The sequence below is a fragment of the Protobothrops mucrosquamatus genome, unplaced genomic scaffold (assembly GCF_001527695.2).
Source record: "Protobothrops mucrosquamatus isolate PMUCROS unplaced genomic scaffold, P.Mucros_1.0 scaffold2012, whole genome shotgun sequence".
In the NCBI taxonomy this organism is placed as follows: domain Eukaryota; kingdom Metazoa; phylum Chordata; class Lepidosauria; order Squamata; family Viperidae; genus Protobothrops; species Protobothrops mucrosquamatus.
In genome coordinates this window covers 1-12493 of record NW_015388124.1, presented here as the reverse complement: position 1 = coordinate 12493, position 12493 = coordinate 1, and the positions used below count along the sequence as shown (strand labels likewise).

General features: G+C 37.7%; 1 protein-coding gene across 1 annotated transcript in view; it reads left to right on the top strand.

Moving 5' to 3' along the window:
* LOC107294603 (Fanconi anemia group C protein-like) overlaps positions 1 to 12054 on the top strand; it is a gene marked incomplete at its 3' end in the record, with an annotated part of 32335 nt that extends 20281 nt beyond the window's left edge. The window contains exons 5-6 of the mRNA XM_015823843.1: positions 10948 to 11067; positions 11990 to 12054. Of these exons, the coding sequence (XP_015679329.1) occupies positions 10948 to 11067; positions 11990 to 12054 (185 nt within the window). The remainder of the gene's footprint in view (positions 1 to 10947; positions 11068 to 11989) is intronic.
* Between the last annotated feature and the right edge of the window lie 439 nt (positions 12055 to 12493).

The following is a 12493-nucleotide window of genomic DNA, read 5'->3' as shown; positions in this document are numbered from 1 at the left end:
TTTTTTTTTTTTTTTGAAAAGTGAACAAATTACCCAAAACATACATATAGCCTAGAAATTATTCCAGAAAGGTTAATACTCAGGTTAAACTGAGATTGGCAAAGAATGAAAAGAGCAGTTTTGGATATGTTCTGAATAAAGAAGCAATACGAGAACTGCTCAGTGAAGCTGTCATATAGCGCAGGGGTCCCTAACCTATGGTCCGTGGCCCGGGATCGAGCCATGGGCTCTTGGCCAGTGGACCGTGGAAATGGCTGGCCGGTGGGCGCATGCATGGGCGCACATTTCCCCCAATCGTGCTAGCACCCGCAGCCACGTTTGTGCATGTGTGCGGCACGAACGGGGATGCTAGCGCAGGGCGGTTGTCCACAGCCCATTTGCGCTTGCGCTGCTAGCCCTGGTGGTTTGTGCGGCCCATTCACGCATGCACAAATGGGGCTGCTAGTGCCGCGCCATTGTGCGTAGCCCCATGTGTGTGTGTTGCATGTGCACACCAATTTTGAAGCTGCTCTCCTTTCCTCTGGTCCTCGAGCTCGGAAAGGTTGGAGACCTCTGGTATAGCTAATTGGTTGCAAGGAAACTACTATTTTTAATTACATCCTCTTTGAGAAGAGGGTATACATTCTATCAGGCAGCTGCTGTAAACATCAGGATGATGGAATAGGATTAAAGTTTAGATTGATAGAAACATGGTCAGGGAATACTTGGCTAGAGTTTAAATCTCTCGTGCCAGATGAGTTCTGAAGATAGTTGCTAATGATCAGGCCCAACTGTCTATATTCTCTTTGAGATATCTTGGAGAGCAAACAGTGAAAAGGACAAAACTTGTCTGTGTTAAAAAATGAGAAAAGGGAAGATCAAAATCTATCATTGTACTATTGATACCTGGGATGACCTGAATTGCAGAGAACATCCTAGAGCTATTCTAATATCTCAGGGGTTGCCACAAAGAAGAGGGAGTCAAGCTTTTCTCCAAAGCACCTGAAGGCAGGACAAGAAGCAACGGATGGAAACTAATCAAAGAGAGAAGCAACCTAGAACTAAGGAGAACTTTTCTGACAGAACAACAAACCAGTGAAATGGCTTGCCTCCAGAAGTTGTGAATGCTCCAAAACTGGAAATTTTTAAGAAGAGTTTGGACAACCATTTCTCTGAAATGGTGTAGGGTTTCCTGCCTGAACAGGGAGTTGGACTAAAAGACCTCCATGGTCCCTTCCAATTCTGTTATTCTATTCTATTCTATTCTATTCTATTCTATTCTATTCTATTCTATTATTTGGTAAGAGTTTTATAAACAGTGTACAGATAGGTTGTGATTAGTGTGAAAATATAATGCATTCAGATAGTTGGGCCTCCTCCACAATCACATGACAGAACTTCGGGAACTTAGCAGTACAGCTGGAAATACTGCCATTCTCAGTGTCCCATGGTCATGTGATTGCATTTTACAGTGGTTTTGCCAAAAACTGACACTTCCAGTTTTAGGCAAAGTGACACCCATATTGAATCTTTGATTCACTTAATGACTGCTGCATTCACTTAATGAATGCCATGTCATCAAATTGGGTTGGTCACATTTTATGACCATCATGACGTAATAGGCAGGTTCCATTATGGTCGTATGTCAAGGATTACCTGAAGTTGTTAAACGTCTGGTAGCAAGAATATCTTCAGAAAGGTATTCCCTGTTCATTTAAGTAGCCAAAGTATCTCCTCTCTGAGAAAATAGGCATTTACAGCTTTTTAGATCAATGCCGGGATCAATACCTTGGCTTGGAAGCCAATGCAGATATTTCAGTATTGGATCATATAATCCCTCTACTGCACCAGTCAGTAGCTAGCCATTGCATCTTGCACAATTTGCAATTTTCATAGAGCACAGCAGTAATCATAGTGGGTTGTAACAAAAGTATGGATAAATTTTGCTAAGTCCAGCTAACGCAGGAAGAAAAGCAGCTAGCACATTAGCTATCATTGTGAAAAGTTGCCTTTTTCAATCCAATGACAAGTGGAGCTCCAAGACACTTAGCAAGTACAAACTTGTTGCTTTGGGAGGAGTATAACCGCATTCTGAGCAACTTTCAGCTTAATTCAGAATCTGTTTTTCTTTCTTTTTTTTTACAAATATCCATTGTGTCTGGATTTAATTTCAATATGTTGTCCATCACTCAAGCCCAATATCAAGCATATTAAGCAGGTATACCAAGAGTACTATTGTTTCATTAGAACGATAAGGTAAGAAGCAACAGAAAAGGTTGTTATCGGCAAACAGATGGCACAGCTCCAAAGGTCCAAATGACTATTTCCCATGGTTGCATACAGGTTAGATAGTATAGGAGACAAGATATAAACCTGAAGGACATAAGAAATCTGTGACCTACGGTAGTTGTCTAACAGTAGTCCCTTAGCACCCCCTTCTGGACATAACGTGACAAGGAGGACCTGCACCACAGCAAAATAATGCCCCCAAGCCCTTGTTTTCCAGGCAAGCTATAAAAATACTCATTGGGTCAATGTTACTGAAATCTACTGAGAGGCCTAGGAGAAGAGAAGGGTCTACATTTCCCCACCGGCTTTCATCAAGGTGACTAAAGCCATTCTATTCCATTTCCTGCATGAATACCAATTGAAATGAATTCAGAAAATTAATTCCATCCTGAAATTCTGTGGCCAAAACTTTCTAAGTCACCTTGCTCAATGAAATATTTCAGAGTGGCCTAAATTTAGAAAAGTCTTTTGCATCAGGGGGAAGATTTTGAAAGCATTTATAACTTTCCTGAAGACACGTGCTCAATCACATAAAACACCTCCCTTAACCTTGGGGCCAGTCTGAGCCTATTTGTTTAATTAGGGTCAATTAAACAAATAGTGGCCTTCATTTTTGCACATATACTCATCCACAATCTTAAAATCTATAAGCTGAAAAATATAAACCTGGCAAGCAAGTTATTTCTCAATGCCATAACCGAGTATTGGAGTCCAAATCAAAGGAAATTGTGATGAATCAAATCACGGGGGTACTGCTAGTTTCAGTTTCCCTTGCCCAGTATCGTGATCAATGAGGTGAATATGGCACAGCATCACCAGTTTGTTTTGTGCAAACACAACAGAGTTAGAGAAATGATACCTCCATCCACTGCTATAGAGGAAGCTCTTAAATGGATCTGAAGAAAAGCCCCATTCTGTGTCTAAAGTGATTTGTTGTGAAAGTTTCTGTAACGATATGCTATCCATCTATCCATCATTATTCTCAGCCATTTAATAAATAAAGGAACTGACAGAATTCTTCTAGAACCCTTAGAATAACAACTGCCAGGGCCATTTCTGTTCTCTACAGATCATTCAGACCTTTAACACTACAGGTAGTCTGAGACTTACTACTTGTTGTTTAATGACTGTTCAAAGTTACTATAACCTTGAAAAGGATGCATTACAGCCTCTAAAGCACTTCTATAAAATATTTCCCCCACAGTTGCATAACTGCATTTTGGGTTCTTGGCAGCTCAAATTTACAACCAGTTGCAGTATCCTATAGTCACATGCCCACTGCTTGTGAGTTTTTGGGATTCGCTAATCTGTATGATGATTACTTGATTCCCTTAGTACCTTTAGAAAATTATCTATATCCAAAGCTATCCTGTTTTGGACAATGTTAGATGGTCTTCCATCTCTGCAAGGTTTGTAGCAGGGAATTATTTGTCCATGACTACAGAGTTGCCTTTCTACTCTCAGGTCACCATCACCAGAAGAATAGAACACAGATTCCGTATGTATATGGTTGACATGACAGACATGAAACTGAGCCATTCCTGACTGGGTAGCCTTGGCCATATATGTTGGAATTTCTTTCCTTGCCTACTGCAGCCCGCACTATTTACACAGACCCAAGAGAAATGACTGTCCCTGTATTAATGAGTCAGTGAGGCATATGGTGCAAATTGGAAAGCAATTCTGCTTCCATACCACTCTCCCTCCAAAGTTTTCAAGTTACCACTTTCTACTGTGTGGCACTTGCATATTATTCCATTCTGTCTAAAGGGCCACTCAACTCAAGCAGATTTTTCAAGAGATATAGAGGGGTCTGATTTTAGAAAAAGTGTCATAATTCTTTTATTGAAGTTTGCATCTGCCTGCATGCAATGAAATTATATGTTGAAGTTACTGAAATTTTATAATTCCATTTTACCTTGAATTTGAAAACTAAATAACTAAAAACTGTGATGCATACTTTTAAAGCCATACTTTCTAAGTGGTCTTGGAAGAGCTAGAAAAATTAGTCCATGTTCGTTTGTTGATCTACTTGCCAGTTGTAGTGAAGAAAGATAAAGTATTCGAAGGTTACTAACCCGTGAAATCAACCATGACCTGGTAAAACCACTCTGTTAATGAAAATGACATAATTTCCACATTAATCACCATCTGGTCTACCTTGAATGAATACTTGGCATCATGCAATATGAGTTGTGCTGTTTTTCAGAGAACTGAAACTTTTTAAAACTAATTTATGTTGTGGTTTTCAAAGGAAAGAACATTCGCTATAACAGTAATCCACTATAATTCTTTTCAGTACTTTTCATTTGTAGTTCTAGTGGCTAGAATTTATTTAGAAATATCAATTTTTATTTTGCTAACATTGAATCAAATCTATTTAGAAAGTGTAAATCACTTTCTAATTTTTAACCATATCCTTTTAAAGTTATATTTTAAAAAACATAAAGGCAATTCATGCAACAAAACATCATTAAACCCACGCCTGGTATTTGAAAATATCAAAGAAAAAACATCAAGCTTTGAATGTCTGCCTCAGTAAAATGATTTGTACAGTCTAGTGCAGTGGTGGCGAATCTATGGCACGCGTGCCAGAGGCGTCACGCGGAGCCCTCTCTGTGGGCACGCGCCATCACCCCAGCACACGTGGTCTCTAAAGGTTCGCCATCACTGGCCTAAGGCCAGCCAGCCTGGAGCCGCCATTGGGGAGCCCACCATCCCACCCTCCAGAGACCCCCTGGATCTCACCCAACCCTGCCCTGCCCGGCTCCCACATAAGCAACATCGAGGTGGCCACGCCCACCCCGGCCATGCACACCCAGTCTGGCATGACTACTGCAGCCACACCCATCCAGTGCCCACGCCCACCCAGTCTGCCACGCGCATTGTAGCTGCGCCCGCCACACCCACCCGACGATACATAAGTGGGTTTGGGGTTGCAGTTTGGGCACTCGGTCTCTAAAAGGTTCGCCATCACTGGTCTGGTGAAATGACAGAACTAGTACAATTCTATAGATAAGGTGATTTACCTCATGCAAGGCCTATGAAGTGAGTGCAGCAGAATAACTATGTATAGAACTCTAAATGAACTGTCTCAATTACATCTACCTACTTTACTGATAGGATAGTTGTGATTTGAGTGATGGTCTCAATTACTGTTATTGGGGGGAAATTCTAATAAGTTATTTAATGTATTTTACTAATAAATTTCTTTTGGAGAGAGTCTGCTCAGGATGTGTTAGGGTAAGAACAAATGGACACCTAGACAGTTGCTTACATTGTGAAACCAAAGTTGTACAGCAAACTCAACCCTACAATAAAAAAAAAATACAAGTTAATAATCTTATGCACATCAAGTGGGAATGGATAGCAGAAATAATTTTATTGTAGGAAAAGAAAAATTTTCATATAATTAATTTGTTTTCAAAATTCAGTATCATCAATTTCCTATAAAGCTAACACTAGCAATGAAAGTTATTAAAAGTGAAGCAAAATGCTAAATAATGTTGAATTATACCTACACTTCTCCCCTCTCAGCTAGCCAGGAAACCAGGTTTCATCGGTAAAATTTTACCAATATCTGTCTTGAAATAAAAGCCATTTTTTATTATTTGTTAGCAGTCATTCTTACACTCAACTGGAAGCACCTACTGTATCATTTGGTTTCGCCTTTCTAAGAACTGTCTCTCTTAGTAGTCATTCCAGCTAGTCAATAAATGTTTAGGTAACTAAATAAAAATTAAATGCTGAAATGTTCCCCCTAGTCTTTTCTTCTACCCCTGTTTCCTTCTCATCTCATTTTCCTTTAGTATATTTCTTATATGGTTTGAAGCCTGAGGCAAAAAGTACACTGTTTTACTATTTTTAATACATTTTTGTTATAAATACTGTTTGCCATAAATGTTTTTTGTTTTTATAAGAAATTAAATCCAGAGTTTCTAGTTCTATAGCAAAATGTGGACACATACGTACAGAGACACCATCATACAGGCAAAATAAGAATGATCAGTTCCTTCCAGGTTGGACGGTGTAGATTGAATAGCTGCAACACATGAAAGTGATTAAAAGAGGACTGCAAATATAATAACGACAACATGGAGCAGACTATACTATTCAATATTGGAATGCCAGGTTCACTTTAATCAGAGTGCTTCCCATAATGTGGGTGGTCACAGTATGCAGAGAATTGTCAGTGCTTTCTGGAATACAGATTGCAACAGTATAGAAGTAGACAAAGTTCCAAAGATCTAAGGTTTTTTTTTTTAAGAGTGTTTCACCTTAACTTATTTAGGCTCCTCAATTTTGCCAATAGCTTTTGTACAAGATAGACTTGGGGAAGGAAACGAACATTTTTGAAATAAACCATATATAAACCAGCTAGCTCTTTCCTCAATCATGAAGGAGGGCTGCTGAATTTTTTTTAATAAGTAACTACTTTTGCCCTTGCAACATTAGCAATTTATTTTTTTAGTAAGATCTATAGAATGGTACATGTTTTGTCTTACTGTTTAAAATCTTTTTATTTAAATTCTAAAGTGCAATGAATCTAACAATCAGTCTCTGATTTAAATATTAAGGAACTTGTTTTGATTTTACTCTGAAGCTTCATTTAATTAGTTTAGAAAACATTCTAACATTGGTGGGAGGGGATAAAAATGCATGGTTTTACTGTGTGTTTGTGTGTGTATGAGAGAAAAAGAGTATGTAGTGTGTGTACAATCATTGATTTGATTTCAGAATAGTAATACTGTGCAGACCACAGTGATGTGTTAATGTAATGACAAACATTTTAGAATAGGGCTGGGGAACAGAGATTCACATCTGTCAGCTGTGAAAATTCACTGAAGGTCTTTGGTTCAGTCATAATATCTGCTCAGTTTATCTGCAGGCTTGTTGAGGGATAGATTTTGCAGAGAGACTGAGCTCCTGAAGAAATATGGTCTATAAATCTATAAAATAGAATGAATAAATCAATTACATCTGGTGGCTAATACCCAGCAGCAGCAGCTGTTGATAGGTTTGCCTAATTTTGTTCCTAAATCGCTGAATATTTTTTGTCCAAAACAAAACAAAAATCCTGAAATTAAGGGGACTGGAAAGGCACCAAATCTGATCAAATGGAAGTCTTATCTCTCAAAAATCTAAATAATTGCTCATGAGGTCACTTCAGCTGAATGTAGCTTCATTCATAAGTCTGACTTCAAAAACTTTTAAATTGCATCCGGACTACAAACCTATGAAATTGTAATTGGCAGAAAGCCATCCTTTCTGTTTCCTCCAGAAATTACTGCTTAAATTAAGAAAATCTATACCATGGTTTTGTCTCTTAAGTATAGGAGAAAAAAGTAAACTAAGAAGGAAAAAAGAAGCAAGAAGAAAAGAGAGAAAGAAGATGGATGACATACTCCACTATTCAGTCTCAGTTGTTCAGCATCAAACGCGGCCTTGCTTTTACAGATCTTTTTTCATATATACAGTATATATAATTGTTCCTTGTTTTGGCAGAAAATCTTAAATTGTTTCAGATATTTGGGTTGTGGGTTATCAGAAATCTAAATAGGATTCAAAACAAACTCCTCATAAAAAAATCTGACCATGGAAGGAAACAATACAGAAAAGTAGTAAGGTTACTTTGTTAGCACCGCTGGAAATTTGAATGGTCGCAAAACAGCAGTTGTTAGGCAAGGACTGCATGTAGGCTAATCAAAAGATGACAAGGAAGTGACTTACTTCCCACACCTTTTGATCCAGGAAAGGATGCAATTGTTTGATTGGCTAAAAGCTCTCCTGCTCATACCCTCTATCTCAGGCATGTCAAACTGCCAGCCCGTCGGCCGGATGCATCACGCCGAAACCGTGCCCACCCCATTGCTGGCAATGGGGAAAAAGTCGCAATACGTCACACGACATCATGTGACATCGCAAGTTTGACATGCCTGCTCTATCTGCTGCTTTAGCAGGAGCCTTTTTATTGTGTAGATGCTGCATTGGGTGAAGAACAGTGCCATCCAGAACAATAGATAGAACATCCATGAAGTCATGCAACATCCATGCATATTATTATCTTTCATTTCGTGACATCTTGTCCTTCATATAAATGTAATCAGTTTTTTCCTCAGAATGCCTCTCAACCTGCCTTCAACAGTCACTGAGCAGATAGGAACCTGATAGGAACATTCTGCTCAAAAATGTTAAATGAATTTCAAGCAATCTGGTAAAAAAAATTATATATATATAATTAAATATAAAATAAAAATATTCTGTAGTTATGCTCTTTATAGCCAAATGTAACATTGCAGACGGTCAGGGTCATGGACATCTCCCTCCATATCAGCATTCAAAGGATTACCTACAGATTTTTTTCCATTTACCTGACTGAAAAAAAACCCCACTTTCAACCTGAAAGAAAGTAAAGAAAAAAGAAGAAAAGCTGCTGTTGAGGAGAGAGGCCCCACCCTGGGAAATACAAGAAATCCCTGATTTACATCTTTAGAGTTCTGAATAACACACAATAACAAGAGAATTTATGGATCATAGACATACCCTTACTCAGCAAAACAACAACTTTTTACACTTGAAATGCTAAAGGGATAAAAGAACCATAGGAAACAAGTCAAACCAACAACTTCAAACATGCCTTTGAAGCTAAATGTTCCATGGACTACACCAACAGTTCACAAGAGCATAAACAGTATGCTCACGCACACACATTTAACAATATAAAGCCTTTTGTGCATGTGTGAATTTTGAATGAGCTCTGAAATCTCCATAAGCAAGAAGACACGAGAGTGCAGGGCATAGAGTAGTTATGAATAAATCATGACACCAACATAAAAAACACTTTTAAGAGCCAATTACTCTTTATTTCTGAAATGCACTCAAAAGTTAAAAATCACAGGAGAACCAACCAGACCCGAACAAGCCATCAACAGATGTTTTTGTGGAAAGGGTAATAATAATTGTAAAAGTCACAGGAGAACCAACCAGACCCGAACAAGCCATCAACAGATGTTTTTGTGGAAAGGGTAATAATAATTGAACTATTTTGATGATGTCTTACTGAATTTGTGTGCACTCTGCATGCTCTTCTATTCTGTTGATTGCGTAGCTGGTGTCTTTGAAGATGAAGACATCATCTACAAAATGCACGTGCACACACACATAAACACACACTGAATCTCAGCAGAAACCAACATTACGTGTACATTCACCGATGTAGCGAACAAAAGCAGCATGTTCACTCCAAATATTTGCAGGTAGTCCTCAACTTACGACGACTCATTCAGTAATAATTCAAAATTATGACGACACTGAATGAGGGGGATCTTTCCTGTCAACTTTCCACAAGAAAAATCAAACAGGAAGACAGCGGGAAATATCATAAGTTGCTCCTGTAAATTGCTCCTGCCGCTTTTTCTCCCAAGCAGCCCCACTACAGAGTATGAGGTCCTGGGGAATCTTGTATTCCTTAGCAAATGCCCCATGACCAGCCATACTCCATAATGTGCACCTGTCTGCAGCCCCCATTGGCCCACTTGCAGTCTGTGTTGGCTTGCATGCCTATGGCCCTTGCCAGACCAACCATGACCCGTGCCAGCCAGCCTGCCTATGGACCCCAGCGCCAGCTACACTTCCTAATGCTTCTGCAGCACGCTCACACATAACTCCTGCATTCCCTATCTGAGACCCCTACATCTTCCTGCTTAACAGGATGGCAACTAGGATAGCTGGGATTGTCGTTGCTAAGTGATACAGTCACATGATGTCACCTTTATGACCATATTGCTTAGAAATGGCAATCCCGGTTCCAGTTGCAGGACTACCTATACATCATGTATATGAGATTAAGCAAAGGAGTGATGTTACCTCCAGCATTCCACCTGTACCGCGTGACTGGGTGAGTTCTTGCCCCAGCTCCTGCCAACCTAAAGTCTGAAAGCATGCAAATGCAAGTAGATAAATAGGTACCACTTTGGCGGGAAGGTAACAGTGTTCCATGTGTGCCTTATTTATCTTATTTATATTTAGCATATAAATAAACACCATTTTCCCCTACTGGATAATGGGTTTTGCTATAGAATTAACAGACTATTTATTGATTTTATCTGTTTATCAGATTTGTACATTGTCATTTAACTTTTTGTCACTATGATGTTCATTCAGTCTTGTTTTAAAAATTCAAACCACATTTAAAAATTGTGCCGTTTTGACATCTATGCCGCTAGGTGGCAGTAAAACAACTATTCTGTAGAAAATATATACGGTACTTAATTTTCAAGTACATCTATGAAGTATCTAACCTGCCCAACTAATATTCCACAAAAATATAATAAGCAAGAGTTGGATGTTGCTCTTTTCCACTTTTATTTATGTTTTTCTTTTGTACGGTATCTTTTTCAAAAAATATTCTCTACTTTTATTCTTTATGCCAAAAAGTATATTAGTCTGAATAACTGAATCAGTTCAAGGCAGGTTTATTACTGAATGTATTTGGGCTGGTTTCTTTCAGTAGATTCCTGTATTCTATTAAGTCAAACATGCCTTTTCATATTTTAGATATTGAAGTCACATTATTGTTGCTGTAACACAACGTATCCTTTCCCCATTTTCATATAAGATAAAATTAACTTTTGGTGGAATATATTTTAATTATTTCCTCTGTTGACATGTTCCCTCTAGAACTCATTGTGCCATCTGCTGTCGTTTTGTGGACTGGGAAATCATGGTACTGATATTAATAAGTTTATTTCAACTCTTGGCTTCACCTCAGTAGATTACTACTCTAAAGTCATTGAAAATGTGAGTATTTTGTATAAGTTGGCAATTCGGCAAAGTGAATCTTCATTTACCCCTGATTTTGACACATGTAGAGAGTAGCTGCCATCTTCCTCCAAGTTGTCAGGCATCTACAGTATTGTTAGTTGTCAGTAATGCTCATGAATAACATAAAGTACTTGTCCCTTCCAGTTCACGAAATGGAGGAATGTGGCTGTTTTGACTTACAGCATAAAAGATCAGCCAGTAATTCCTATCTAGCAAAGAGTTGATTTGCTAAACATGATTGATAATAGCTGTCTCTTTGTAAAGAATATAATGGGAATGATTGTAGAGCAAGTTCTTTATTTCCACTCCAGTTTTTCTTGCCTAGAGGGTAATTTCTGTGGCCAAAATGAGAAAGACCAAGACAAAGCAATGGATGGAGCTAGAATGAAAACTAAATTGGATTTAACATGTTTTTAAACCATGAACAATTCTCCTATTTTCTATATATAGTAATTTTTTATTATACTTGTTTACTGGTGAACCAATTAAATATGTAAATGCTGAAGATTGATATAGTCCATCATATCAAATATACTCTATATTATTACTTGATTAATAGTCATAATAGTTATTAATAATGAAATTAGATGTAAATATTACATCTAGGACCTAATGACAAAAACCTGGAATGGATGTTTTATAGGACACTGTTAGAACTAGAATTTAAACAGAGAAAGCAAAAGGTAACTTTCATTCTTAGAAGGAAAAGCTATTTTGAATTGTTTCTTTGACATAAAGTAAATTTGGAGAAATTATTTTCTCATCTTTCAGGCCTCAACAAATAGATTATTCATTTACCTGGAAGCACAAATTCAACAGGGAGAAAATATCACTGATGTAATTATTACTGTATGATTTTTGATATTATTTTAAGTTGATAATTATATTTATTTAACAGATAGTCTCATCGTTAGTAATGGAACTCAGCAGAACCCAAGTTAATGGATTTAACGGTCAACAAACGTAGGTATTAATATTAGTAGAACTTTGTATAAGTAACTAGTGCAAATAAAGTTCTATGGAAAGATACTTAAAAACTGAAACTTATTAACATTACATAGACATATTCGAAACCATGCGTAAGCATGGTTTTATTTATTTATAGAAATGATACATGTTACAAATAATATAAAAACAGCTCAAAGAAAGTCCTCATATTGCTTTGTGGTCCTAATTTTTCACCAATTTCAACATTGAAAGGGCAGATAAAATTTGTCATCCATTGGACTTTCTCTCCTGGTTTCAGGTTGTTTGTCTGCCTTGATTTTTTTTAATGTAGTAGTGCCTATGTGGGATGACCAGGACCCATTCTTAATATTTTTAGAGTTGGTGATGCTATAGTACATATGGCCAGGAATTTTTGAAGAATTTCAATAGTTTTTTGACAGCAAAGATATCCATG